Consider the following 25322-nt stretch of genomic DNA (forward strand, 5'->3'; position numbering starts at 1 on the left):
AGTGTGATGCATGAGAGGTGTGCAGGTGCCTGTGATGTCTGTGTGCAGTGCAGACTTCAACATGGTTGTCTACATTCTGTCAGTTGTTTGTCATGGCAAACGGTTGTGTTTGTGTGTGTTTTATAGGGTGGGGGATGTGGTGTGTGTATGTGTTTCAGATGTAGGGTATTCAAATTGTCCTATGTGGTGTTGTGTTGTAGTGGAGGTTCCATCTTGGCCGCCATGGCCCCGACTGCCAATGGATTATCGCTGCACTATGTCTGCTGTGCTGATTTGTGGGTTTTATTAGGGGGCACATTCTTGTTCTGCCCTGGCGGTGTGGGTGGTGGCTCCACATATTTGCTGCCGTCGTTTGACCTAAAGGTGTCAGTGTTGTGGCTGTGTTCTGGTGATTTTGTTGTTATGGGTCTTAATTAGGCGAGCGGATTGCCGCCGCCACTGTGGTCTTTTGGCTGCCACCAGCACAGCGGTCTTCGTGACAGACCGCCAGTGTCATAATGAGGGCCATTGTCTTATTTGACTACATAAGTGATTTGCATTTACAACATGGATAAGCAAGTTATTTGTGCATTATTCATGCTCATCTTAACAAAGAATTATTCAGAGGTGTGGCTTCCAATGGGACAGCAGGTGCTGTGGCACTGGAGCCAAGGGGCTTTAGTGGCCCGTTAACCTCCCTTGTATTGGGGTCTATGGCATACTTGCTATGCCACTGAAATGATAATTTTCAGGCTACTTGCTACAATTATGTCTTCCTCATTCATTTTGCTTTACGTTGCAGGTCCTGGCCTTGCGTTCATTGCTTATCCACAAGCTGTTTCCATGATGCCTTTCTCATCACTTTGGGCCTGTTTCTTTTTTCTGATGATTATTCTCTTGGGATTGGACAGTCAGGTGAGTTATTTCCATCAATGCAAAACCAGCAAGGATATACATATTTCATTTCCATGTCTAGAAACACATATACATCAGCTTTGGAATATGCACAACATTTATTCTTGAACTAAATTGGGAACTGGAACTCGGAACGATGGAGGTCCTGCAGCACCCCAAGGCAACATTGTTTTCTTTTGTTATAGAAAATCAAGATTTCTTTATAGCCACTCTAAAAATTATACCATCACTGCTACAGCCTAAAATAACGATGGTACTGTACTAGCGATAAGAAGATTTTCAATAGACTAAACCAATTCATACTTTCAGGTGATTGTGCTAAATAACTACTATTGAGGAATGGTTTTTGATTGGAGAGTTATATGTATGATTTATGTTTTTTAAAGACAAAATAACTAAACAAAATAGTGATGGAGCAATAAGATGATTTTCTATGCCCTGATGGCCAAAATCACTTTGTACTCTATTGGTATTACATTTAAAGTATTCTCATAATCTTTCAGTCAAACATCGAGCCGCAATACTAGTCGATATGCATTAAAAACCTACTAATTCAAAAATTGATTTACTAATTTGTAAATGGAATGAGTGTTTTAGACAGTCCAACAATACATTAAAATGTTTATATACATTAGAGATTGTTCAAAGAGGATTTGTTAAAAATGTCATTACTCCCACATAATAGTGTTAACTGTCAGCAGTGTATTAATGGAACAAAATTAAAATTATCCATAATAATGAAAGAATAAAAAGACTAATATACATAAATAATCTACAAAAGATACTAAGGACTCAAAATATGAAAGAACAAGTAGCCCAAAAAAGTGTTAACTGGTAAAATACAAATAATCCAGTCCCGCTGACTTCAAAAGCATTGAAATTCTTTCAAATACTCGGCCCTGATTTAAATCTTGGCGGTAAAGGTCCTGCTGGCAAATTTTTGACTTAAAACCCACCAGCTGATGTGAAGGTCCACCCACTGTATTGAGATGTTGGTGGTCCCATAGCTGAAAGCCTGCATTGGAACCGATGTCTCTGCCAAGAAATACTGGCTGCATCAATGGCATGAGAGGGAAAAGGGGATACCAGTGGGAACCCAGACAACCTTCCCGCCATGCAGATTTGGATGTGCAGTACAGCCAAGAAATTAGTGGTGGTCCGACCTCCATATCTAAGTTGGCAGATTGGGGGGGAAAGGGGTGAAAGCTCATCTTTTTTCCTGATTCCAACCTGAGTCTGACTGAACACCTGCCATCACTGCTGCCACTGACCCATGGAGAAAACTCAACCCTCCCATTGTTAGACTCAAAGGTAGGGACACCCCATTGCCAGGGGCACATTGGGGAAGACTGCACAGGAGGTCGGGGCCACTGCAGGCATATACATGTCACAATAGGTTTTTAAAATCCCTGTCACATGCATAAGTCGGGGACACAAGTGAGTCAGACACGGATGTGGACACACTGGAACACATCACATATCGCACACATACACAACTGTCATTATAATGCCAGCATTCTTTGGCAAATGAATGCTGGCACCACAGTGACGATACATTCATGCCTGTCAACTGTGTCCATATGTGCACATTACCAGGTGACCTGTAACTTTCATGCTGTGGTGTGAGTTGTGTGTGTGTCTGTATGTTTAAGTGCGTATGTGATGCGATTGAATGGGTGAGGGGGAGGGAGCTGGAGTGGGTGATGTGGGTGTGTCTGTATGCGTGTCAGTTGCATGTGAGACCGATGTTGTTTGTGCCTTATGACTAAGGTAGAGTGTGTGTGTGTCACTTACCTCTGTTCCATAACCCCTGCCATTGTACGAAGTTCTTTGGGTCCTGCCGTCATCTCCCTTTGTCAGCAATCCATCGGCAGCCAATCTGTTTGCAGAGCTGTAACATCTAAATATGGCAGGTGGAAGACCGTTGACTTGACGGTCTTCTCTGGTCCGCTTCCAACACAGCTTAGGGGTGCAACCACCAAGATCTAAATCAGGCCCCTTGGGCCTAATTTACACCTTTGCAGAGGGAATACTCTGTCACAAAAGTGACAGATATCCTGCCCCTCATATTCTGATCTCCAAAGGCTATGATGGGATCGTAATACGGCGATGGGATTTCCATCATGTTTGTGATGGAGTACTTCCCTCCGCTAAGAGCTAAATCAGGCCCTCGTTTGTTTTCTTGGTCAGATTTACTCTCTTCCAAGATTTAAAAAAAATAAACTTACCTGCAACCTATTGTTGACCTCACAATATGGGAGAGTACTTTTGTTGAGGCCTTCATCAGTACTGGGATTCTTAGGAGACATTTTCTCCTACTATACCAGAAACATAGCAGTATATTAACTACCAGTTAGAACAGTCAATGATATTCTCCTATATATATTTTTTTTTTTGTAAAGGGGCAGGAAAAGTCTGGGTAAAACAGGGCCATGCCCAACATACAGGCTTCTATAATTTAAATCTATCAATCATAAGTTAGGTAGTTCCAAGTATGCAGTGGGAGTAGCATTATTATCTGTAAGTGAATATATAGTAGTGTAGTCGGCCAGGTGCCCAGTCTGTTGTTGTAGGTAAGTGTACTCGCCTCTCTTGGCAAGTTGGAATGAAATGCTACATGTGTTGCATCAAAAGATCTGAAAGAAATCCAGCAATTGGTCCAGAGAGGGACTAAGAGCAATAGATTTACACTTAGCTGCTTGGTTCCCAAGACATTTGTGCCTAGTATCTATCCGAGATTTATGCAGACAAGAACGAGCTTCCCCAGAGTGTATGGTTTAAACCAGATAACTACTTTTACCATACATGTGTGAAAATGCTAAAAAAATAGATAATTTTCTACTTCAATTTATCAAGGGCGTCGAGGCCAGACAACTTGCTTGTAATTATCATAACATGAATATAGATTGGTTGCCATTATTTCTTGCCCTATTATTCAAAGCAATCACCAACACTAGTTGTTTCCCTCAAGCTGAAAAAGTGCAATAATTAAGCCTATTCTGAAGAACAATTACCTACAGACCCAAAAAATGAATGTCTAATTAGTTTATAAGAGTGTGGATAAACATTCTACCGGAAACTAATTCTGGCATTAATGAAAGACTGTATAGATCGTAATGACCAGTGGAGCAAGGAGGGTTAAAAGAGTGGCACTCTACGCTTGACCATTGTTTTAGCCTTTTGTCATTGGGCCAGAGGATATGGAAACTTGAGGGACCCGCTTTTCCTGCATCTTAGATTTCCACTCTGCCTTCAACCTACTTACCCATCCTTTTGGAAAAATTAGGAGGTTCCGCAGAGCCACTCACACTCATACTCTTACACAAACTCACATTGATCACCACACATACAAGTACTAAAGCACTCATTGACGGAGCAATACAACCACTGACATACATACTCACTCACATAACACTAATATAACCACTCACGCATGCATAACTAACTATGCTATTTCCACACTCACACAACCATTCACACACCCACTCACAGTCCAAAACACCACTGATACATCTACTCACTCACTCATACATGACTCACAAATCTACTATAAAATACACATAACCACAGACACATCCTCTCACTCACACATACAACAAAAAGCACACCCATGAACTCACCTATACAGACTGTTACACAGCTACTACCCACCAATACAAAGACTTACACACCCAATCAATCACCCATACAAGAACTCCTACTCCCAGTCACCAATACATGCGTGCACTCACTCACCTATGTACTCACCCATAGAGCCACTCATTCTCCCGTTTTTTTACAAATTTACTCTCACATCCACTCACTCTCACAATGACTCATTGATACAGCACTCACTTATGAGAACAGCAACGTGAAGATACAATCAGTCAGTGATTCACTCACTAAATCACCCACTAACTGTCTAATAAAGACGCTATTACGTCTACTACTATACAGTATTCATAACCTTGAAGTTCAAGTGAATCAAATTGTTTAGGATAAATATATTGCTGGTTAATAATCATCATGATTTGAAACTTTTCTGCTCTTTTTCAATAATAAAAGGCAAACTGGTCAGATGTACAATCTCTATTAGAATAAAATAATCTTTTCTGTTAACTTCTAGCAACGTTTATGTGTGGGGAAGGATCTTCACTGTCTAAGGAGGCTTAGGAACCTAAGTCCATCATCAACTGTTTGACAGCATTTATGCCTCGTGAATTTACAAACGTGCCATGCATAATAACGGCATCAGTGAACATTTTTTAAACATAAGGAATTTGAGTCATTTGTGTCAGACCCATGATTTGACAAGGAACCTTTTTTTCCAAACACCATTCAGCACACCAGACGCAGTGATTTGATTTTCACGGCATTATAATCCTGTCATGCTCTGTGAGAAAATGAAGGTGGCTGCGATTCCTGAACCACAGAAAACAGCACTGTGTTATCAGCAATATAGTTCCCCTGTCCTATAAGTACAACTTTGATCAACATTATATCGGCCTTAGAATGGATACGTGTCTAGTAGCAAGCTAGATATAGGACCGCATTGTAAAAGGGGATCTGTCACAGAACCAACAGCAAGCAAGACTCGATATGTAGTACTGATTGACTGAAGAAGGGATGATTATGGGGGTCATTCTAACCCTGGTGGTCCAAGACCGCCAGGGCTAAAATGATTGGGGCACCGCCAACAGGCTGGCGGTGCCCCGCTGGGCATTCTGACCGCGGCGGTTTGACCGCGGTCAGAAGTGGAAAACCGGCGGTCTCCCGCCGGTTTTCCACTGCCCATTTGAATCCCCCATGGCGGCGCAGCTCCGGAGGAGCTCTGGGCACCACCCGTGGGGTGGTGATGAACAGGGGAGTGGTCACTACCCATTCCATTCTCCAGTTTCGCACCAGAGCAGGGCCTGGGGGGGGAGGGGGTCCCTGAACCAGTGTGGACAGGTTTATGCACGGAGGGCACCAAATGTGTCCTTCCAAGCAATACCAGTGGCTTGGGGAGGCTACCCCTCCCAAGCCGGTCACACCTATTTCCAAAGGGAGAGGGTATTACCTCCTCTTCCAAAGGAAATCCTTTGTTCTGCCTTCCTGGGCCTGATCAGATCAAGCAGCAGGAGGGCAGAAACCCATCTGAGGGGTGGCAGCAGCTGGGCTGCCCGAGAAACCCTGTCAGACTGGTGGTAGCAATGCTGGGGGTCCGCTATGGAGCCATCATAGGGCATGGAATCATACCTCCAATACTTGCAACGTTATTGGGGTATGATGATTCTGGCATCTTTGATTCTAAACATGCCCAGGTTCGGAGTTACCATTATGTAGCTTGACCTTGGAAGTGACGTGTGTCTAGCACATATATAGAACAGTTCAGTAAAATGGAGCTGGAGTTCATGGGGGCACCTCTGCTAGTGCAGGGGTGGCCTCACACACAGGTACCTGCACCCTGCCCTCTGGGTTGATATGGCCTACCATAGGGGTCTTGAAATGACCTGGTGTAGTGAACTGTAGTGAAACCTGGTGTGTGTACCCAGTTCACGCAGACTGCAATAGCAGGCCTGCAGAACCCTGTGCATAGGCTCCCTATGGGTGGCAGAATAATTTCTGCAGCCCATAGGGATCATCTGCAACCCCAATACCCTGGGTACCTGGCTACCATATACAATGGACTTACATGGGGGAACCAGTATGTCAACTGTGGGGATAAAAAGTTACCAGCAACCAAATTGAAGAGAGCACAGTCACTGAGGTCCTAGTTAACAGGATCCCAGTGATCCCAGTCAAACAGGCCAAAAGTGGGGGTAACCAAGCTAGAAAGGGGCTACTTTCCTACAGTCTCCAACTGTTTGAAGCGGGAAAGAGCATCAGGTGTTTTCAACTGTGACTCATTTCCAGGGACATAAATATCAAGCACCAACATGTGTGTTCCGAAGAGTAACTTGTATGGGGTATGACCACATAATACACTTCAAGGAAAATAATTTAGTACCCTCTGAACCCCCTAAAAGCTACGTACCTTGGTCAACATGTATTCAATATACTGGCTGACAAGGTTTGCTTAAGCATGCAGTTAACTCGTTCTTCTACCCTGTTCCATTATCGGCAGAATGAGTGTGTGTAAAAATAATGCCTCTTTTTGTATGGTCACCTCAAGGTTTTCAACTGATACTACTGTTTGATTTTACTCAGAGAGTTCACAGAGGCCTGCTAAGCAGACCTCAGTGCCACTGCCCTGACCCTGAAGTGTATGTTGAATTTGCAATACCCAATTAGAAATAGCTTACTTACCTGTAAGTCCCCAGTAAATGATACCCTGGTGCCCTGGGCATGTAAGTTAGAGAGTTACCCCAGGGCTTGCTGCACTAATTTTGCCACCCTGGAAGTCCCCTAAGTAAAACAAGTCCCCCAGTCCACCACTGCAGACTGGTAGAGCAGCCATGCACTGGTAGCCCAACTTTGCACTTGAGAAGTAGGGCTTACCGAGCCCTAAAGACAGGGTCAACATATGACACAGGCAGACAGTAAAACACACAAAACAACTGTTATACCTGTTGAAAGACTTGGTCACCCAATTGGCGAATACAGTTACCTGCTGACCTCTCAGCTGTGCTAACTCTTTAATGGTGTGACCAAAGTGGGCACACCAAAGAATGAAACAACTCATTTAATTTAGCCTGACTTGTATCTCAAGTTGAAAATTAATGTTACTTGTTGGAGCATGTAGCTTTTGCCAACCTGCCAATGTGTTGCCTTTAAAACTCCTGTGCCTTCCTGGGCACATATAGAGCCTGCTCTGCAAGAAGCTTTCTGTCCTCCTGCAGAGATGTGCTAATGCATCTCAGGAAGGAGAACAATGATTGATTGCAGGTCAGGGAGGTGTTGTCTCCCTCCTGCAGGAAGCCACCTGGGTGTTAGCCCCAAAAAGCAGGCTTTAAAGGTGAACCGCAGTTGTGTAGCACCAAGAGAGAGGATTGCTCAATTTTTGAGGTAGATTTGCTGACACCAGAGGCAGAGAGGGGAACCAGTTGCCAAACCAGTTTCTCCAGAGGTGTGTACTCCTGAGGTAGCCACACCCCTGGGTTGTGTGAGCAGAATGGTACATTTTGGGGTAGCCAAATGCCACACTCCACAGTAAGGGGTTACCAGGTGTGAGGGAACCTTGTAGCCCCATGGCTACCAACCGCATCCTGCTCTGAGAACACTTTCTGAGCATAAGAGGGCACCCCTGGCACCCAGATCTTCGATCTCAATGAACTCGGAAGGATTGAAGAAGGTCTGCCCTGCTGCACCAAGGGAATAACAAAGAGAGACTGCACCGATGAGAACTGCACCTACTGCATCTGGCTAGGAAAGAGAGGGACTGTACCTACCAAGTCCTGCTCAGGGAAAAGCTGTCTCCATAGCCCAGTCAAGCCAAGAGAACTCCAACAGCCAGCTGAAGAAGCCTGCTGGGGTAAGTTGGTAGCCCAAAGTCTTCAAGCCACTACCACCACTGCTCTGCAGCACCGAGGACCAAGGCCTGACTCAAAGAAATGCACCAGAGCTTGCTGAGACTGGGAATGCTGTCAGAGAGTCCCTGGGACCCTCAGAAGGAAAGCTATAGACCCTGGAAGAACTGGCCTCTGACTGCGACAAAGGAGTCCAGTGGTGATAGGATTTCAGATAAACCGGAGAGGAATTCGAGGGAAGTCGACCCTGCAGCTAGGACCCCTTGCCCATCTTTGTGGACTGAGGAATCCCTGCAGGAAGATTCCCACTGACTGCACTGCATCCACAACATCTTTGGAGCATCTTCAGCATCCTTTATCCTTTGCATCAGGACCTTCCCATAGGAATGGCTGATAGAGTACCTGGAACTGCTGAATTACTTCTTCTGTAAAGTTTACTGTTCTTGAGGACCTTGCTTGTCCCCTTAAGCTCCCTGCTGGAGTTGGTCACCTGAAGTGCTTCTAATGAACTGTATTGACACTTACCTAAGTTTTCTTTGAAAACATTTCTAAGTGTCCAATTCATTGACTTTGCAAAGCTTGTTTGCGGTTCAGTGAAACTGCATTGATTTGTTATTGCTTGTAAAATATATATCTCAGGAACCTTCTCTCGGATCTTTTTCATTCTAATGCCTAAAATCATTATAAAATACATTCTATTTTTATAAATTGGTTTCAGACTTATTGAGTGTTGTGTTGAATTCTCAAGTTGGTGCTGTTACAATGGTTAGCACGTGTTCCTCTGGTAAAACCTAGCTGCTCAGTGCCACATCTACCCAGGGTTGAGCTGAGGTTTTTACAGATGAAACCTACTAGAAAGTTGGTTGGTAAGTGTATTACTTGGTGACGTCGCAGGACCACACTATATACTATACCTAATTTTCTCACATTTTGCATATAGCAGTTGTGAGCAGACATAAACACCTTAACGAGTAACTCAGGACCATTGACTGAATGGAAGGTATGAATTGCTCCCATTGCTACTAAGCACCACTCAAGCAGTGACAGTCTTTTTTAGCCAACCCAAAAAAATCTAAAGCTTGAATTGACAACAACCAATATATATTTAAATGGATTAACACTCTGAAGTGGCTCTACATGGTCATGGAAAGTTACCCCAAAGGGCTTATCAGAGACAGTAGGGGGATTCTATGGTGATCTTACAACAGATTAATGTTTTATTTGTTGATAAATATTGCATTGCTGAACATATTTTAATATGCTTTGTTAAGAATGTCTACATGCATTCTTGCTGCAGAATTAACATGTAGCACTCACGCCAGCATGAGCTGAAGCTTTTGCCTCGTGTGGTGCCCTAATTAGATCTAATATACCTTGCTCAGTAGGAATGTGTCTGTTTCTTATCCCAGGTATAAAAAACATAGGAATATTATTTTTAGTGAGAGTTGAAACGCATTTAGAGGGAAACCTATCAGAAGGCTTTTCTACTTTCAATGTTGCTTGTATTGCTACTAAAAACAATCTTAGTTTTGGGTTGATTTACAACAGCTGTCTTGAAGTTTTGTACTGCCCTCTTGGCAGCAAAATATATTGAACATTTTTGTTAGAAATGCGGTCTCTAGTTGGCAGAGGTATACACCTTTGTTCAAATCGGGACCACAATCCTAGTCAAGTCACACACAATCCAAATTATCCTGTGCCCACCCTCTGGTAGCTTGGCACTGGGCAGTCAGGCACTGTGTTAAGTATATGTGCAATAAATCATACATTAACACAGTTAAAACACCACAAAAATACACCACAATGGTTTAGAAAAATATATTATATTTATCTGGCTAAATTAAGGTCAAAACAATGAAGATTCAATAAGAGTAAGTTGAGATATCACTTTTGCAAGATTAAAAAAACCAGTCTTAAATCTTAGAAGTCAACAGTTGTCTCTTGGTTTCAAAAATAACCTGGTTTGCGTCAAAACTAACACAGATGTAGACTGCAGAGGAGGAGATGCGTGAAAAAATAGGGTGTGCGTCAGAATTTCCAGCGCGGCACAGACGATGTGTCATATCTTTCCACGCTGCAAGGGGCTTTGCATTGATTTCCGGCGCGCAGTCTTGGTTCCTTACTGCGACGTGGGAATCTTTTTTAACGTCCGGGGACGATGCAGGGAAATCCTGGACATGCAAGAAGAAGTCACAGGTTTTGCATTGATCCGGTAGGCAATACTTTGAATTTTCTGTTGCATGGCAGGCGCTGCTTCGATTCTTCACTCAGGAAGTTGGGCTGCGTTGTTCTGGTTTGGCTGTGCGTTGATCCGGTAGGCTCTGCAATGAATTTCCGGTTGCAAGGCAGGTGCTGCATCGATCCTTCACTTGGGAAGTTGGGCTGTGATGATCCGGCTCAGCTGTGCAGCATTTTCTCGGTCGCAAAGTGGCTATGCTTCGTTTCCAGCAGGCTGTGTGTAGGAAAGTACCCTCTTTTTGGCATGTTACCCCCAACTTCTGCCTGATGTCAGTGTGTTTTGATTGTGTCACTGGGATCCTGCTAGCAAGGACCCCAGTGCTTATGTTTTTTGGCCTGCTTGTCAGTATGTTTCACTGTTTGTCAGTATGCTTGACTGTGTAACTGGAGTCCTGATAACCAGGACCCCAGTGCTTATGCTCTCTCTCCTCTCCTCTCAAAGTTATCACTACATACCGGCAACCCAGTATTTCATCCCAAATTGGCATACTGGTTACCCCTTATAAGTCCCTAGTACATGGTACTTAGGCATGCAGGGCTTTGGGGTTCCAGGAGATCCCTATGGGCTGCGGCATTACTTTTGTCACCCACAGGAAGCCCATGCAAAGGCTTCTGCAGGACTGCCACTGCAACCTGCATGCATCCTTTTCACTGCCATTTTTACCGCACTAGGGGACAGATGTAGGTAGCATTTTGCATGGTGCAAACTGCGAAAATCGCAGTTTGCGCCATGCAAAATGCGCATCGCGATGCTCATTCACATTTTGTGAGTCGGTACCGACTCGCAAAATGTGAATGGGACACGCAAATAGGAAGGGGTGTCCCCTTCCTATTTGCGACTCGCACCGCGATGCTAAATTGCTTTGTGACCGCGAACGCGGTCGCAAAGCAATTCACAGTTACCACCAGTGTCACACTGGTGGTAACCCATTCGCAAAAGGGAAGGAGTCCCCAGGGTACCCCTTCCCCTTTGTGAAAGTTGGCCAAAAAATTTTTTCAGAGCAGGCAGTGGTCCGATGGACCACTGCCTACTCTGAAAAAACTAAACCAAGATGGTTTCGTTTTTTTTTGGGGAGTGCAACTCGTTTTGCTTTCAGGAAAATGGGCTGCAATACAAAAAAAAAAAACTGCTTTATTTAATATTAATGAGGTGGGTCTTTGCGACCCCATAGCGATTCGCAGATGGTGTCTGAGACACCGTTCTGCATCCGAATTTGTGATTCAGAAATTGCTACATCTGGCCCTATGTCACTTATAAGTCACCTACATTTCAGGCCTTCCAACCCTGAAGGCTGGGTGCAAAGTACCTGTGTGTGAGGGCACCCCTGCACTAGCAGAGGTGCCGCCACATCATCCAGGACCATTTTCCTGGACTTCGTGACTGCGGGGATGCCATTTTACACGTGCACTGGACATAGGTCAATACCTATGTCCAGCTTCACAAAGGTAACTCTGAATATGGCCATGTAAGATGTCTAACATCTGGGAATTGTACTCCAATACTGATTCCAGTAATGGTTGTACAATCCCATGCCCCGGGGGCTCCACAGTGGACCCCCAGTCCTGCCATACCAGCCTTCAGGGGTTTTCCAGGCAGCCCCAGCTGCTGCCACCTCACAGACATGTTTCTGCTCTCCTGATGCTTGAGCAAATTCTCCCTTTGGAAATAGGTGTTACAAGCATGGGAGGGGTAGCCTCCCAGGGCCTCTGGAAATGCTTTGAAGGGCACAGATGGTACCCTCCTTGCATAATACAGTCTACATCGGTTCAGGGACCCCCTACTCCCTGCTCTGGTGCCAAACTGGACAAAGGAAAGGGCAGTGACCACTCCCCTGTCCATCACCACCCCAGGGGTGGTGCCCAGAGCTCCTCCAGAGTGTCCCTGGGTTTTGCTATCTTGGATTTCAAGGTGGTGGGGCACTCTGGTAGCATCTGAGTGACCAGTTCCAGCAGGTGATGTCAGAGCCCTCCCCTGATAGGTACATACCAGGTTAGGTGACCAATCCCCCTTTAAGGGCTATTTAGGGTCTCTCCTCTGTGTGTTTCTTCAGATTCGCATTGCAATACTCCAGCAGGAATCCTCTGCATCCTTTACTTCATCTTCTTCCGAGGGAACTGCAGCTGCACCCTCTAGGAACTGTACAAACTTCAACAAACAAGCCAAGAAGACTTCTGCAACATTGAATCTTCAGCTCCTGCCAGCAACTGCAACTGTTTCCAGGTCGTGCATCCTCCGAGAACTGCCTGCTTCACTTCCCTGCTTCATCAGACACCTCTCTGTAGCAAAGACCGATGGTGTGGGTCCCCTCTCCAGACAACAAGCGTGGATCCAGCAACACAGGTGGTGGACTAAAGTGACCCCGACAGTCCCAAGGTCCAGCTGTCTAACTTTGATGGCGGTAAGGGCTTGCCTCCCCACGCAATACAGTACCCCTGTGCACTGTATGACTTGCAGTTGCCAAGGCTTGTGTGAGACCGTCCTAGAAGTTCTTTGTGCAGAGCACAGCTTAGGCCCCCAGCAGTCCATCCTGCGATGCACAGTTTTCTTAGTGGTTCTCCAGCGGCGTGGGATCCCATTGTGTCGTACTGTATGGGCCTCCATTTGCACCTTCTTTCTCCCCATGCTGTGGGACTCCTGTGCACACTGTCTGGTCTTCTGAGGGCTCTTTAAGTTGCTGAGTGCTCCCTCCGTCCCCCCCCTTCTGGGTAGAGGCCACCAGGTACCTCCTGGTCCCGGGCAGCGCCATCTTCTGCTAACCGCAAGCTTTGCGTGTGCCAAGGCTTGTTGGCAGAATCCAGTGGCACAAACCAGACTGCAATCATCCATCCGGCGTGAGACATCTTCTGCATCAACCAGGAACCTGCATCTGTCTTCTTGGGTGCATAACTGACTTTTGTCTTTTCACTAGTGGTTCTTCTTTTGCATCTTCATCCGGGTTAGCAGAGGCTCCTGTTCTCCCTGGACCCTTCAGTGCTTCTTGGACTTGGTCCCCTTCTTCCACAGGTCTTCAGGTCCAGGAATCCATCTTTGATGTCTTACAGTCTCTTCTGGTTGTTGCACAATCTTCTATCACAACGTCTTGTGTGTTTCAGGAAATTTACTGTGATTTACTCCTGTTTTCCTGGCCTCTGGGCTGGGTTCTATAACTTATCTTTGGTGTTTTCTTACACTCCCAGCACCCCTCTACACACTACACTTGCCTAGGTTGAAAACTGACTTTCGCATTCCACTATTTTAGCGTATGTTGTGTTCCGCCTAGGCCCATTGCAACGTATTGTGATTCTTTCTATTTGTACTGTTTTCTAACTGTTTTTACAGCTATATCTGCATTCTAGTGTATATACTGTGTCTATTACTTACCTCCTAAGGGAGTATAGTGTCTAAGGTATTTTGGGGATTGTGTCACTAAAAATAAAGTACCCTTATTTTTGTAACACTGAGTATTTTCTTTCATGTGTGTGAGAACTGTGTGACTAAAGTGGTATTGCAAGAGCCTTGCATGTCTCCTAGTTCAGGCTAAACTGCTCAGCTACAGCTACTCCTAGACAGCCTGGCTTCTAGACACTGACTACATTTCACTAATAAGGGATAACTGGACCTGGTATAAGGTGTAAGTACCTTTGTTACCCACTACAAACCAGGCCTGCCTCCTACACTATGTATCGATGTTCGGTGCACAACGAGTTTCCTGAAGAGATGAAGTCTTTTTGGCCCTGAGACTTCAGAAAAGAGGAGGCTAGCTCAATCCAAGCCCTTGGTGAGCACTTCTCAGCAAAGTCAGAGGGCAGCAGGGCAGCAGGGCAGCAGGGCAGCAGGGCAGCAAGGCAACAGCAGGGCAGCAGTCCTTCTCAGCAAAGCCATCCAGATGAGTCCTTTGGGCAGCCAGACAGTTCCTCTTGACAAGTTGCAGATTCAGGCCCAGAAGTGTCTGAGCTGGTGGGGTCAGAAACCCACTTTATATACCCAAAGATGCCTTTGAAGTAGGGGAAACTTCAATAAATGGTTTTGAAGTGCACAAGTTCCCCCTTCAGTACTGTTCTGTCTGCCAGGGTCCCAGTAGGGGGTTTGGCTGTCCACTGTGTGAGGGTAGGCCACTTGCCTTTGAAATGTAAGTGTCATGCCCCTCCACCCTTCCAGCGCAGGCAGACCCATTCAGTATGCAGATGAGTGTAGATGTGACTGAGTATCCTGTGTTTGTGGTTGTCTGGGTGAAATGCACAAGGGAGCTGTCAACCAGCCCAGCCCAGACATGGATTGGAGACAGGCTGTAAGGCACAGACGGATTTTAAGTGCAGATAAATGCTCACTTTTTAAAAGTGGCATTTCTAAAATAGTCATATAAAATCCAACCTCATCAATAAGCAGGATTTACCATTCTGACCATACTAAATATGATTTGGTTACCCCTTTCTGAACAGAATCTACCACTCAAACAGTACATGAGGGTAGCCTCAATGCTAGCCTATGAAAGAAGCAGGCCTCACAGTAGTGGAAAACAAATTTAGGAGTTTTACACTACCAGGATACATAAAACACACATGTACATGTCCTGCCTTTTACCTACATAGCACCCTGCCCTATGGGTTACCCAGGACCTACCTTAGGGGTGACTGATATGTAGAAAAAGAGGAGTTTAAGGTTTGGCAATAACTTTTAAATGCCAAGTCGAAGTGGCAATGAAACACAGGCCTTGCAGTGGCAGGCCTGAGACATGGTTAAGGGGCTACTTATGTGGGTGGCACAACCAGTGTTGCAGGACCACTAGTAGCATTCAATTTACAGGCCCTGGCCATGTGTAGTGCACTTTACTAGGGACTTATAAGTAAATCAACTATGCCAATTTGGAATTAACCAGTGCTACTATGTTTAAGGGAGAGAGCATATGCACTTTAGCACTGGTTAGCAGTGGTAAAGTGTGCAGAGTCCTAAAATCAGCAAGAACAGTGTCAGAAAATTGGAGGGAGAAATGCAAAAAGTTAGGGGAAGACCACTCAAAGGCTTTCAGGTCTAATATGTTTTCCCCCCCAGCTGAAAATGGGGGTAGTTACCTAACCCCTTGAGAGCTCTCATCGCTAAGGTGGAAGTAGGTGGAGGGACCATCAGCAATGGCGTGGTCAGGCCCCGGGCGATGATTCACCGTAAAGTCCATCCCTTGTAGGGAAATGGACCATTTCAAGAGTTTAGGATTTTCACCCTTCATCTGAATGAGCATTTTGAGGGGCCTGTGGTCTGTCTGAACCCGGAAGTGAGTTTCAAACAGACAGGGTCTCAGATTCTTCAATGCCCAGGCTACTGCAAATGCTTCTCTTTCTATGGCACTCCACCTCTGTTCCCATGGTACTAGCCGTCTGCTAATAAAGGCTACAGGTTGGTCTAAGCCCTCCTCATTCAGCTGTGCTAGAACTGCCCCTATGCCATGCTCTGAAGCGTCCATCTGCACAATGAACTCCTTAGAGTTGTCAGGGGCCCTGAGCATGGGTACCATTCACATGGCTTCCTTTAGAGAGCCAAAGGCTTTCTGACAAGCCTCTCTCCAATTCAGCCAAGGCGATCTGCCAGTACCCTGATTTGAGATCAAAAGTACTGAGGAATTTGGCAGCACCTAGCCTGACTATGAACTCATCAGCTCAGTGGATGGGGTGAGCGTCTGTCTTTGTGACAGAATTGAGACCCCGGTAGTCCATGCAGAAGTTCTGGCTTAGCACCGGGTAAGGCAGCCTTGGGAACCAGCGCCACAGGGCTGGACCGGGGACTGCTGGACTTCTCAATCACCCCAAGAGCCAACATCTTGGCAACTTCCTCCTTGATGCTGGCCTTCACCCTGTCTGACAACCTGTAATTTTTTATTTTTTTTTAACAGGGGGATTGTCTCCCGTGTCAATGTCATGGACACACAAGTGTGTGAGTCCATGGGTGAGGGAAAACATGGAGGAGTACTGCTCCAGTAACTGGTAGCAGTCCCTTCGCTGGTCCAGGGTCAGGGAGTCAGAGAGACTGACACCCTCCAATGACCCCTCACCTTCCTTGGCAAAGAGGAGGTTGGGGAGAGGCTCTCTCTCCTCCTCCACACCTCTATCTGTTACCAGAAGCATGTAAACCTCAGTCCTCTCAGAATTAGGCTTTAGTCGGTTCACATGGAGCACCATTAAGGGGCTCCTAGGGGACTGTAGCTCCACTAGGTAAGTGGCCTTCCCTTTATGCACCTTGATTTCAGATGGGCCAGACCAGCGGTCCTGGAGAGCTCCAGGCTCAACTGGCTCAATTACCCAAACCTTGTCTCCAGGCTAAAACTCAACAGGGTGGCCTTCTGTTTGTACCAGCGTTTCATGACCTCTTGACTGGCCTTGAGGTTGCTCTTGGCGTTTTTCCAGAAGCGTTGCATCTGGTTGCGGAGGGCCAATATATAGCTGACCTCATCCTGGGGGGGCTTCTTGGAAGCTTTCTCCCACCCCTCTTTTACAATGCTTAAGGGTCCCCTGACAGGGTACCCATAAAGAAGCTCAAAGGGACTGAAACCTACCCCCTTCTGGGGTACCTCTCTGTAAGCAAAGAGAAGGCATGGCAAGAGGACATCCCACTTACACCTCATGGCATCAGGGAGGCCTGTGATCATGCCTTTCATGGTCTTGCTGAATCTCTCCACAAGACCATTGGATTGAGGATGATAGGACGTGGTGAACTTGTAGGTCCCCCCACACGCATCCCACATGGACTTCATGTATGCAGACATGAAGTTTGTGCCTCTGTCAGACACAATCTCCTTTGGGAATCCCACACAGGTAAATATCCCCATCAGAGCTCTGGTCACCACTGGTGCAGTCACTCTCCTCAGAGGGATTGCCTCTGAGTAGCGGGTGGCATGGTCTACGAAAACCGGGATAAACCTGTTGCCTAAGGCAGTTTTGGGGTCCAATGGACCAATGACGTTTAGTCCCACCCTTTCAAAGGGGGTGAAATGACAGGGAGTGGGATCAGGGGGCCCTTGAGCCTTTTCTCTGTCTTCCCACTGGCCTGGCAGGTACGGCAGGACCTACAGAACGCATCTGAGGCTGTCCGCATTCAGGGCCAATAAATGTGGGTGACAAAACTGGCAAAGGTCTTGTCTTACCCTAAATGTCCTGCCAGGGGGATGTCGTGAGCCAGGCCCAGTAGGAAGGCCCGGTAACACTGGGGGACCACCAGCACACATGCTGCCCCAGCCTCTGGTACCTTAGGCTTACTGTAAAGGAGATAATTCTCCCAATGTATAATGTGATCACCAGAGGCTTCACCTGCTGCTTGAGCTGAGGCCTGTTGCCTCAAATCCTCAAGAGTGGGGGACTCTTTCTGCGCTTTGCAGAATTCTTCCCTGGTGGGCCCACACTCAACTTGCCAGCCAGCAAGCTCAGGCAGGTCACTTAGGGTGTTGTGTAGCCATTTTGGCCATAGCTCCATGCACGTTATTTTAACACACTAGGCCAAGCCGCTGTGCACCTTAACCTAGATATATTTTATTTGGCTTCATTTTATTATTGTTACAGTAGCCACTTTTACGGTCTTGTTTTATTTTCTGTTTATCTAACTGTTTTTGCCTAGGTCAGCACTCCGTTCTCAAACAAGACATTCTTGATCACTCTGTGCTTCTTCCAAGGCTACAGCACAGTACATTGCCGGTGAACGTGGTAGAAGTTTAGTCTTTAACATTCATAGAAAACACACATCTTTACGTAGGGACATTTTCCCTGAAAATCAGCAGTGTTGTGATAAAAACACTTCCTTGTCCCTTATACGTTAGAGGGAGATTCCAGCTAGAGAACACTGACTGTATCCTGATTGCCGAATGCTTTGCTACACATGCTAACGCAGACTGCAGGCCTTTGCTCAGGTATGGGGGATGATGTCTTCCCAGGGGAACCTGAACGGCAGAATTAGAGCTTAACATGCTGTGCTCTATCATAGCTGAGGTAGGAGTTAGTCTATTGACGATAATGCCAATATGATAGTGTTATTTTTATGCTTCACTCTTCTCGTCACAATTTTAATCCTGTCATGCTGTGTCGTCCTGGTTATTGCAGCTCACGCTTTGCTATCTAAGATGCAGTTGTTTGATTAAACTCATTATTGAAACATATACTGCCTCTGTTTGTCATTTATATGTGAGACTAAAATGTAACTGAGAGAAACGGATGAGACCTGAGTGACCACGGCTTGCCTGAGAAACCAATTATGTCATGCGCTCAGCTGCCCAGTCATCCCTATCCTTGGATAGAGATGAGGCACTGCTAGTTAGCCGGAGCAAAACCCGGGTTGGAGCGACAGGTGTCACCCGCAGGCGATTCTGGCACTCAAAATCCAGTAGTCTCATTAGAATAATGAGAGCCTACGCAACATGGCGCGGCCAACGTTTGGCCAGGCTCTAATTTTCGGGTCCTCTGGAGTATCTCTGTCTCATTATATACAATGATGCCTCAATACTGTATACGGAGACGTCTGTGGTATTGAGGATTTCCACTCCAACCGCGTAGGCTATCCTACTGAGGGCTGGAGGTTGTTCAAGCTTGAACGTTAAAAGGAAAAATCATATTTGGTGTGCCTTCTCTGAACATATCTTCTAACTAGTATGGTGAATCCACAGCAGATAGCAATAGCAGTTAATATGAGACAACCTCTGACTGCATACTTACTAGCAAATGGCCTACCGGCCCAGGGTGGTCCAGTCACATTTGTGGTAGACACCCATCCAGCTTATAGAAGAGAACTCTTCTATTCTTATGTCACATATACAGCAGTTGATGGGAACACAAACACATTTCATCATAATACACTTGCAAACGTACCTGGACAATACAGGGCATATGCATATTTAGAAATACCATTATCTTATCAAGAACATAATAATTGGCTTGATGGCGCTCTACCCCACACAATATTACCAGTAAGGTTAGGTCCTCTAAGTAATGATGGTCCTACCTGGCCATTATTGGCCACCTACACACCACATCCTGTAGTAGCGAATTTAGCAGTAGCTGAGGTTCATCGCTTATATACTGAATTAACAGCGACATATAGACGATTAGTGCAGGTTGTGATGCAAACATTAAATATGAACCCAGCATGTGCTGCTCAAGCGCAACCACATGCAGTAACGCCAGGTATAAACCCTGCGACTGTACATTCGATCATGGGTAAAGTACCCGCCAAACGAGAAGAAATTCCGTTTTGGTTAGCACAAAAAATAAATGTGCTGGAAGCAGTATTTCCCCATACGGGACCTCAGGATAAACATAGAATTCTAACGATGTGCTTGACATTTGGGATGTTGCCTACAGTAGATAACTGTAATACTTGGGGCACGGCCACGCTCTATACAACTGCACACGGTACACCATCACTTGCCAATTTGCTGGAAGTGTTGAAACAAATTCAAGATGAATACGGGGCTGCCCCAGCCCTGGACTTGGGGATGCAAATGATGGGCAATTTTACCACAGTATCCTCAATTATTTTAAGTAATCTCAAAGGGGAAGCAGTCGCATTAGTAGTGCTCATTCGGCTCCGTGACGTTCCTCAACAGGATCAGGAACACGAGCTGCCTAAGATTATCGCAGAGACCTATTCTAACATTGGTTGAGATAGTTTAGGGGCCAGACCAACTAAACCACAGTTTCATAGCAAATCTAACAAAGATTTTTCCAAACAAGCTCCTAGGGGTAATAAGAAACGCTGGGATAAAAACCAACAAACTCCTAAAAAAGAGAGGGAAGAATCTCCACGTATGGAGACCCCACAGAATAGATATAATCTCAGAAATAGAGATAATATAAAAACTCCTGATAGATATCAATATACTGATACACGCCAATCTCATTCCTTTCAAGACTAATCGGAAAAACGAAACCGAGACAGGAATCACAACGCTCATCCGAGGTTTCTGTTAAAAGGGAAGAGAAACCTGGCCATCAAAAACCCCAATTCAAAAAGAAAAATGTGGCAGCAGTCGCAGTCCGACATGCCACTCAGGAAGAGGGTCCTCTTGAAGAACAGGAAGTGGGCACTAGCACTGCTAGACAGCGGGGCAGAGGTCACAATAGTTTGCTGGAGTCTTCTAGAGCATCTGGAGGTGAAAGCAACTGATGACTTTATACAAGTAGAAACTGCGGACATGCATGTCTCCACGCCTGATAGGGTGTATAAAGTAACGCTACAGTTAGAAGGAGACATTGAGCGCATAATAGACACAATCTTTTGGGATCACGTAGTAAACATATATGATGTTTTGTTGTCCAAACGAGATTGGCCACCTGAATTTGTCCGTACCTGCCCATATGGAGAAGACGTTATTAAAAGTTATTTCTCGCCCCTTGTTCCAAATGAACTCTCTGAATCCTATGCCATTGATTGGACTTTGGCACAGGCACCTGCGTTACGCCGCAATCATGTAGGATGGGATAAAGATTCCCCCTACCATGTAATTCCTATTAAAAATGAACCTCAACCCCAACCTCAGTACCCAATAAAACATGAAGCAAAAGCACCTGTGAGAAAAATACTCACACAATTAGAGTACCAGGGCTTAATTGAATCCTGTGTCTTCCCAATGAATTATCCATTGTTCCCAGTAGCTAAACCAGACCATTCATACAGAATAGTCTTAGGCTACAGACACTTAAACAGTCACACACGCACATATGCCATACAAAACTCACATAGCACAGCACTAATGAACAATAAAGTGCGTGAAAAATACTAAACAACACTGGACATTTCCAATGCTTTCTTCTGCCAGAATATAGCGCCTGAGAGTAGAGATTTAACAAGTTTCACTGCACTAGGCTCCCAGAAAAAAATTCTGTTGTTTACCTCAGGGGTATAAGAACAGCCCAGGACTGTTCGCAGCTTGTGTGAAAGCAATTTGGCACGAGGACGACCCTGAAGCATTGTCCTATGTAGATGATATTTTCTGACAGATTAATTGCTACAACATTTAAGACGGGTAGCCTGCATTGTTGTCAGATTTGCTGAATTTGGCTACAAATTCAACTTAAAAAAACAAAAATTGCCTTCCTCAGCCTCCTGTTTCTGGGTTATGAGCTGTCAAGCGAAGGAAAGAGCCTAGCACCACAATTCTTAAAAAAATGCACACAACTACAACCCCCAAAAACGATAAAACAATCTCTATTGGGTTTTCTAAATTTTGGCACAACTTACATTCCAGATTATGCTACACGCATAAAACCTTTATATGATTTGATACATCCTGATTTCTCAAGTACATTTTGGACAATTGAACACACACTAATTCTTAGAGAACTGCAGACTGACATGCTTGCAGCACAACATTTACACACAAGGGACAATAAAACACATTTGGTCATCAGAGTAATTGCTGGTGCCTTGGGTTTCACCTATGTGACATTGAATGAAGGTGAGACAGTCCCGATTGCATACAAATCACACTTGTACTCCGCAGCACAACAGTGCTATGCTCCCACTGAGAAAATACTCACTGCTGTACAGATGGCAGTCATTAAAGAAAGACCTCTAGCCCAGGGTAAACGCATAATTATTGTTTCTCCAATCCCAGCCCTAGAGGCTGTTACAAAAGCCAGCGTTCCAAATGCAAAAGCATTACATCCACCCTGGATACAATGGGACACGTCTTTGACAGCCACTGATGTAGACTACAATTTTGACCCAAAATTACAAACTCAATAATTTTTGCAGTATGAACTAGAATACCCAGTTCCAGCAAATACACTGTCTATCGAACAATATCATAGAATAATGTACACCGATGGATCTGCACAGCCTGCAATTGGCACAAAACACCAATATTCTGCTGCTTGCGCTGTGGTAAGCGGCTATATGAAGGACAATAAATTCTGTACCCTACATACATTTATGCAAACTCTAGGGGATTGCACAGCACAATTGACTGAGATAAAAGCACTGTTGATGGCGCTGGAACATACGGATCCTGCACAGCCAACGCTGATTGTTTGTGATTCATATTATTGTGTCCAGTCCTTCAATGAATAGCTCTGTTACTGGAGCCAGAATGGGTTCAGATATTCTAAAGGCAACACCATTAAACACAGACTTCTTTGGGGGAAAGTAGCAGATCTGAAAGAGACGCCACCAAATGTCTATGTTGTACACACACTTGGACACCAGCACGTTGGAATACACGTTGCTGGAAATACACTGACTGATTAAGCCACAAAGTCAGCAGTGGCTGTGGCTGCTGTTGCTGCACTAACTCGCTTGAGTTCAAAACCGGACACAGACATATGGGCTGTCGTGACAGCTACGGCTGATGGTACGCCCTATCCAAAAGGATTTCCTGATAAATATTCCTACGGAATGGGAGGTATGCTGAACACTGAGATTAAGATACCAGGCGTAGGGGTACGAGATATTCCCAATAGAGATATAAGATCAAAATTGATTAAAGCAGCGCATGAGTGGGTGGCATCTGCCAATGCTGGTGTGGCGGCTACAATTTCAGTCTTACAAGCCCGTTATTGGTGGCCAGGCCTCTACAAAGAGACCAAGCAGTATGTCCTTTGCTGTGACATCGCCAACAAATCAAAGTTTCCACTGCCAAACGCCCGCCGCATACACCCCTCTCGATTTCAAACAAACCATTACAATGTGTGTACTTGGACCATTGCGGTCCCCTAACACCGGACAGTGCATACAAGTATATATTAGTCACTGTTGATTCTTGCTCCAGATTTTTATGCGGTGGCCACAACGCTCGGCTGACGCTCGGACTGTTATTAAACATTTGCAAGTCTTTATCGGTACATATGCGGTTGCGGCTTTCCACTCGGACCAGGGCCCTGCTTTCACCTCAAGGGCATTCAGGGACACCATTTCTTCATTGGAGGTCCAACTCCAGTACTCATCTCTATTTCATCCCAAGGGAAATAGTGTCATGGATCGATTAAACCGTGATTTAAAGCAATCCTTAACAGCCAGAGTCTTAGGTACGGGTCGTAGTTGGCTTAATCACCTGTATGGAGTTCAGAGAGCACTTAACAATCTGTCTAGAAGGTCCCTGGGTTGTCGCACTTCATATGAGTGCCTGTTCGGAACTCGAATGTATGTTCCGGATCTTGATGGTCCTGGCATGGAGGCAGCAGAAACACCTTTTGACATAAATGAACGTGTCACTGTCTTACAGGAATTGCAATAGTTCTGTGATGATAATTCTTCTATCAGTGCTCCCTCCACAGGAATCAAGGATGTACCTGTAACGCCTACCGGCTGGATTCCTAGAGTCGGGGATCTAGTAAGTCAAAAGGTTGCTGTGAAAAAGGAATTTGGTCCTTCTTACCGAGCACTAGTCCCAGTCTTGGGTATACACAGTACCAGAACTGTCATTCTACGACCGTTGGCTGGTGCCAAAGAAAATTGTTTTGTCTCCATCGACAATGTCAAACTACACCTTGTGGCCGATCCTGCACAGCAGACCAAGAGGAACAACCAATAGTTCCTGAATCCCTCTCAGGAAGTCCCTCTACAAGTTGTAAGCAGCAGCACAGAGACCTCTCCGAGCTTGGGGAGGGTGGAAAATGATCTTGCATTGGTTCTACTAACATCAAACAATAATGAAATCATTGATCAATTCGATACAGCTTTGACACAAATGGATGGTGCTATTTATTCAGCACCACCACGAGAAACACCAACTCCACCAATAAACACAACTCCAGCTTTCGCACGGACTGCTTCTGGATATTTTGCCGACATCAATGATGACGTCTCAGACTCCTTCACCTCTTCGACACCTGCACTATCAAACACACGTAAGCTAATGAACTGACTTAAAATAATATACTTTATTTTTCCATGGAACTATCTATGGCTCTCCTTAAGTGTACTAGCTTTCCTACTTTGGATCGGTTTTGTTATCACTTTCTTTTTATTAGTACGTGGTCATTTTCTTCCTGAAAAAACAACAGTTGAACTGATGGATGAGGTCCTAAAACCACATTTTTCATCACACAAGGTCTGAAGAGACTTATCTTTTGTGAACACTTCCGCAATACCAATTCCTGATGGGATTGTTTTGGATAAAGTAATATTTGATATATACGGTCCCACAGAAGTTATTCAAATACCATATGTGTTCAAACTATCAATGAATGATATTATAATACCAGGCATTGTTTCTGATGATTGGGATGTGAAAACAGTTGATTCTATGATGACTTCATTGCAGTATTATACTGTATTTGAAAACGAAGATGTTTATCAATCTAAAGAAAATTATGGTGATATGTTTTGCTATAATTATTGTGGGCACCATTTCATACACAGAGCAAGTAGCCCAAAAACTATTTTTAATTTACACAATGGGAACATTGTCCGACTCCACCACAAGGGAGTTCCAAAACATATTCTGAAAAGTTTATATATTTTTCTGGGCACAATGTAAAAGATGCTGAGTCGTATTATTTTAAATTGCCACCTACTAAAGATATACATATACTATTGACAAATACAAAAATTACATATTCGGAATCCTTTGTTTCCCGGTTGTCTATAGAAGGCTATGAATATTGGCTGAAGTCGATTGACTTGAAAAGTGTACGGGGAACTAGGCATTGGCAAATTAGGGGAAAGGAAGCTTTATTCAGAGCATGCCTGATACCTGTACAAATTATATTCTTAAATGAAACAGTACAACAAACAAGTTGTTTAGGCTTAGCTAGGATTAAGGAATTAAACACACCCAGTATACCTGCCCCTGCAAGGTTTAATAAATGGCAAAA

At 45.0% G+C, this 25322-nt stretch overlaps 1 protein-coding gene across 1 annotated transcript in view; it reads left to right on the forward strand.

Moving 5' to 3' along the window:
• Positions 1-25322, forward strand: part of LOC138287579 (sodium- and chloride-dependent GABA transporter 2-like) — a 641212-nt gene that overhangs the window by 517996 nt on the left and 97894 nt on the right. The window contains 1 exon segment of the mRNA XM_069228137.1: positions 782-894. Coding sequence (XP_069084238.1) covers positions 782-894 — 113 coding nt within the window.

This window comes from Pleurodeles waltl, chromosome 4_1 (assembly GCF_031143425.1).
Source record: "Pleurodeles waltl isolate 20211129_DDA chromosome 4_1, aPleWal1.hap1.20221129, whole genome shotgun sequence".
In the NCBI taxonomy this organism is placed as follows: Eukaryota; Metazoa; Chordata; class Amphibia; order Caudata; family Salamandridae; genus Pleurodeles; species Pleurodeles waltl.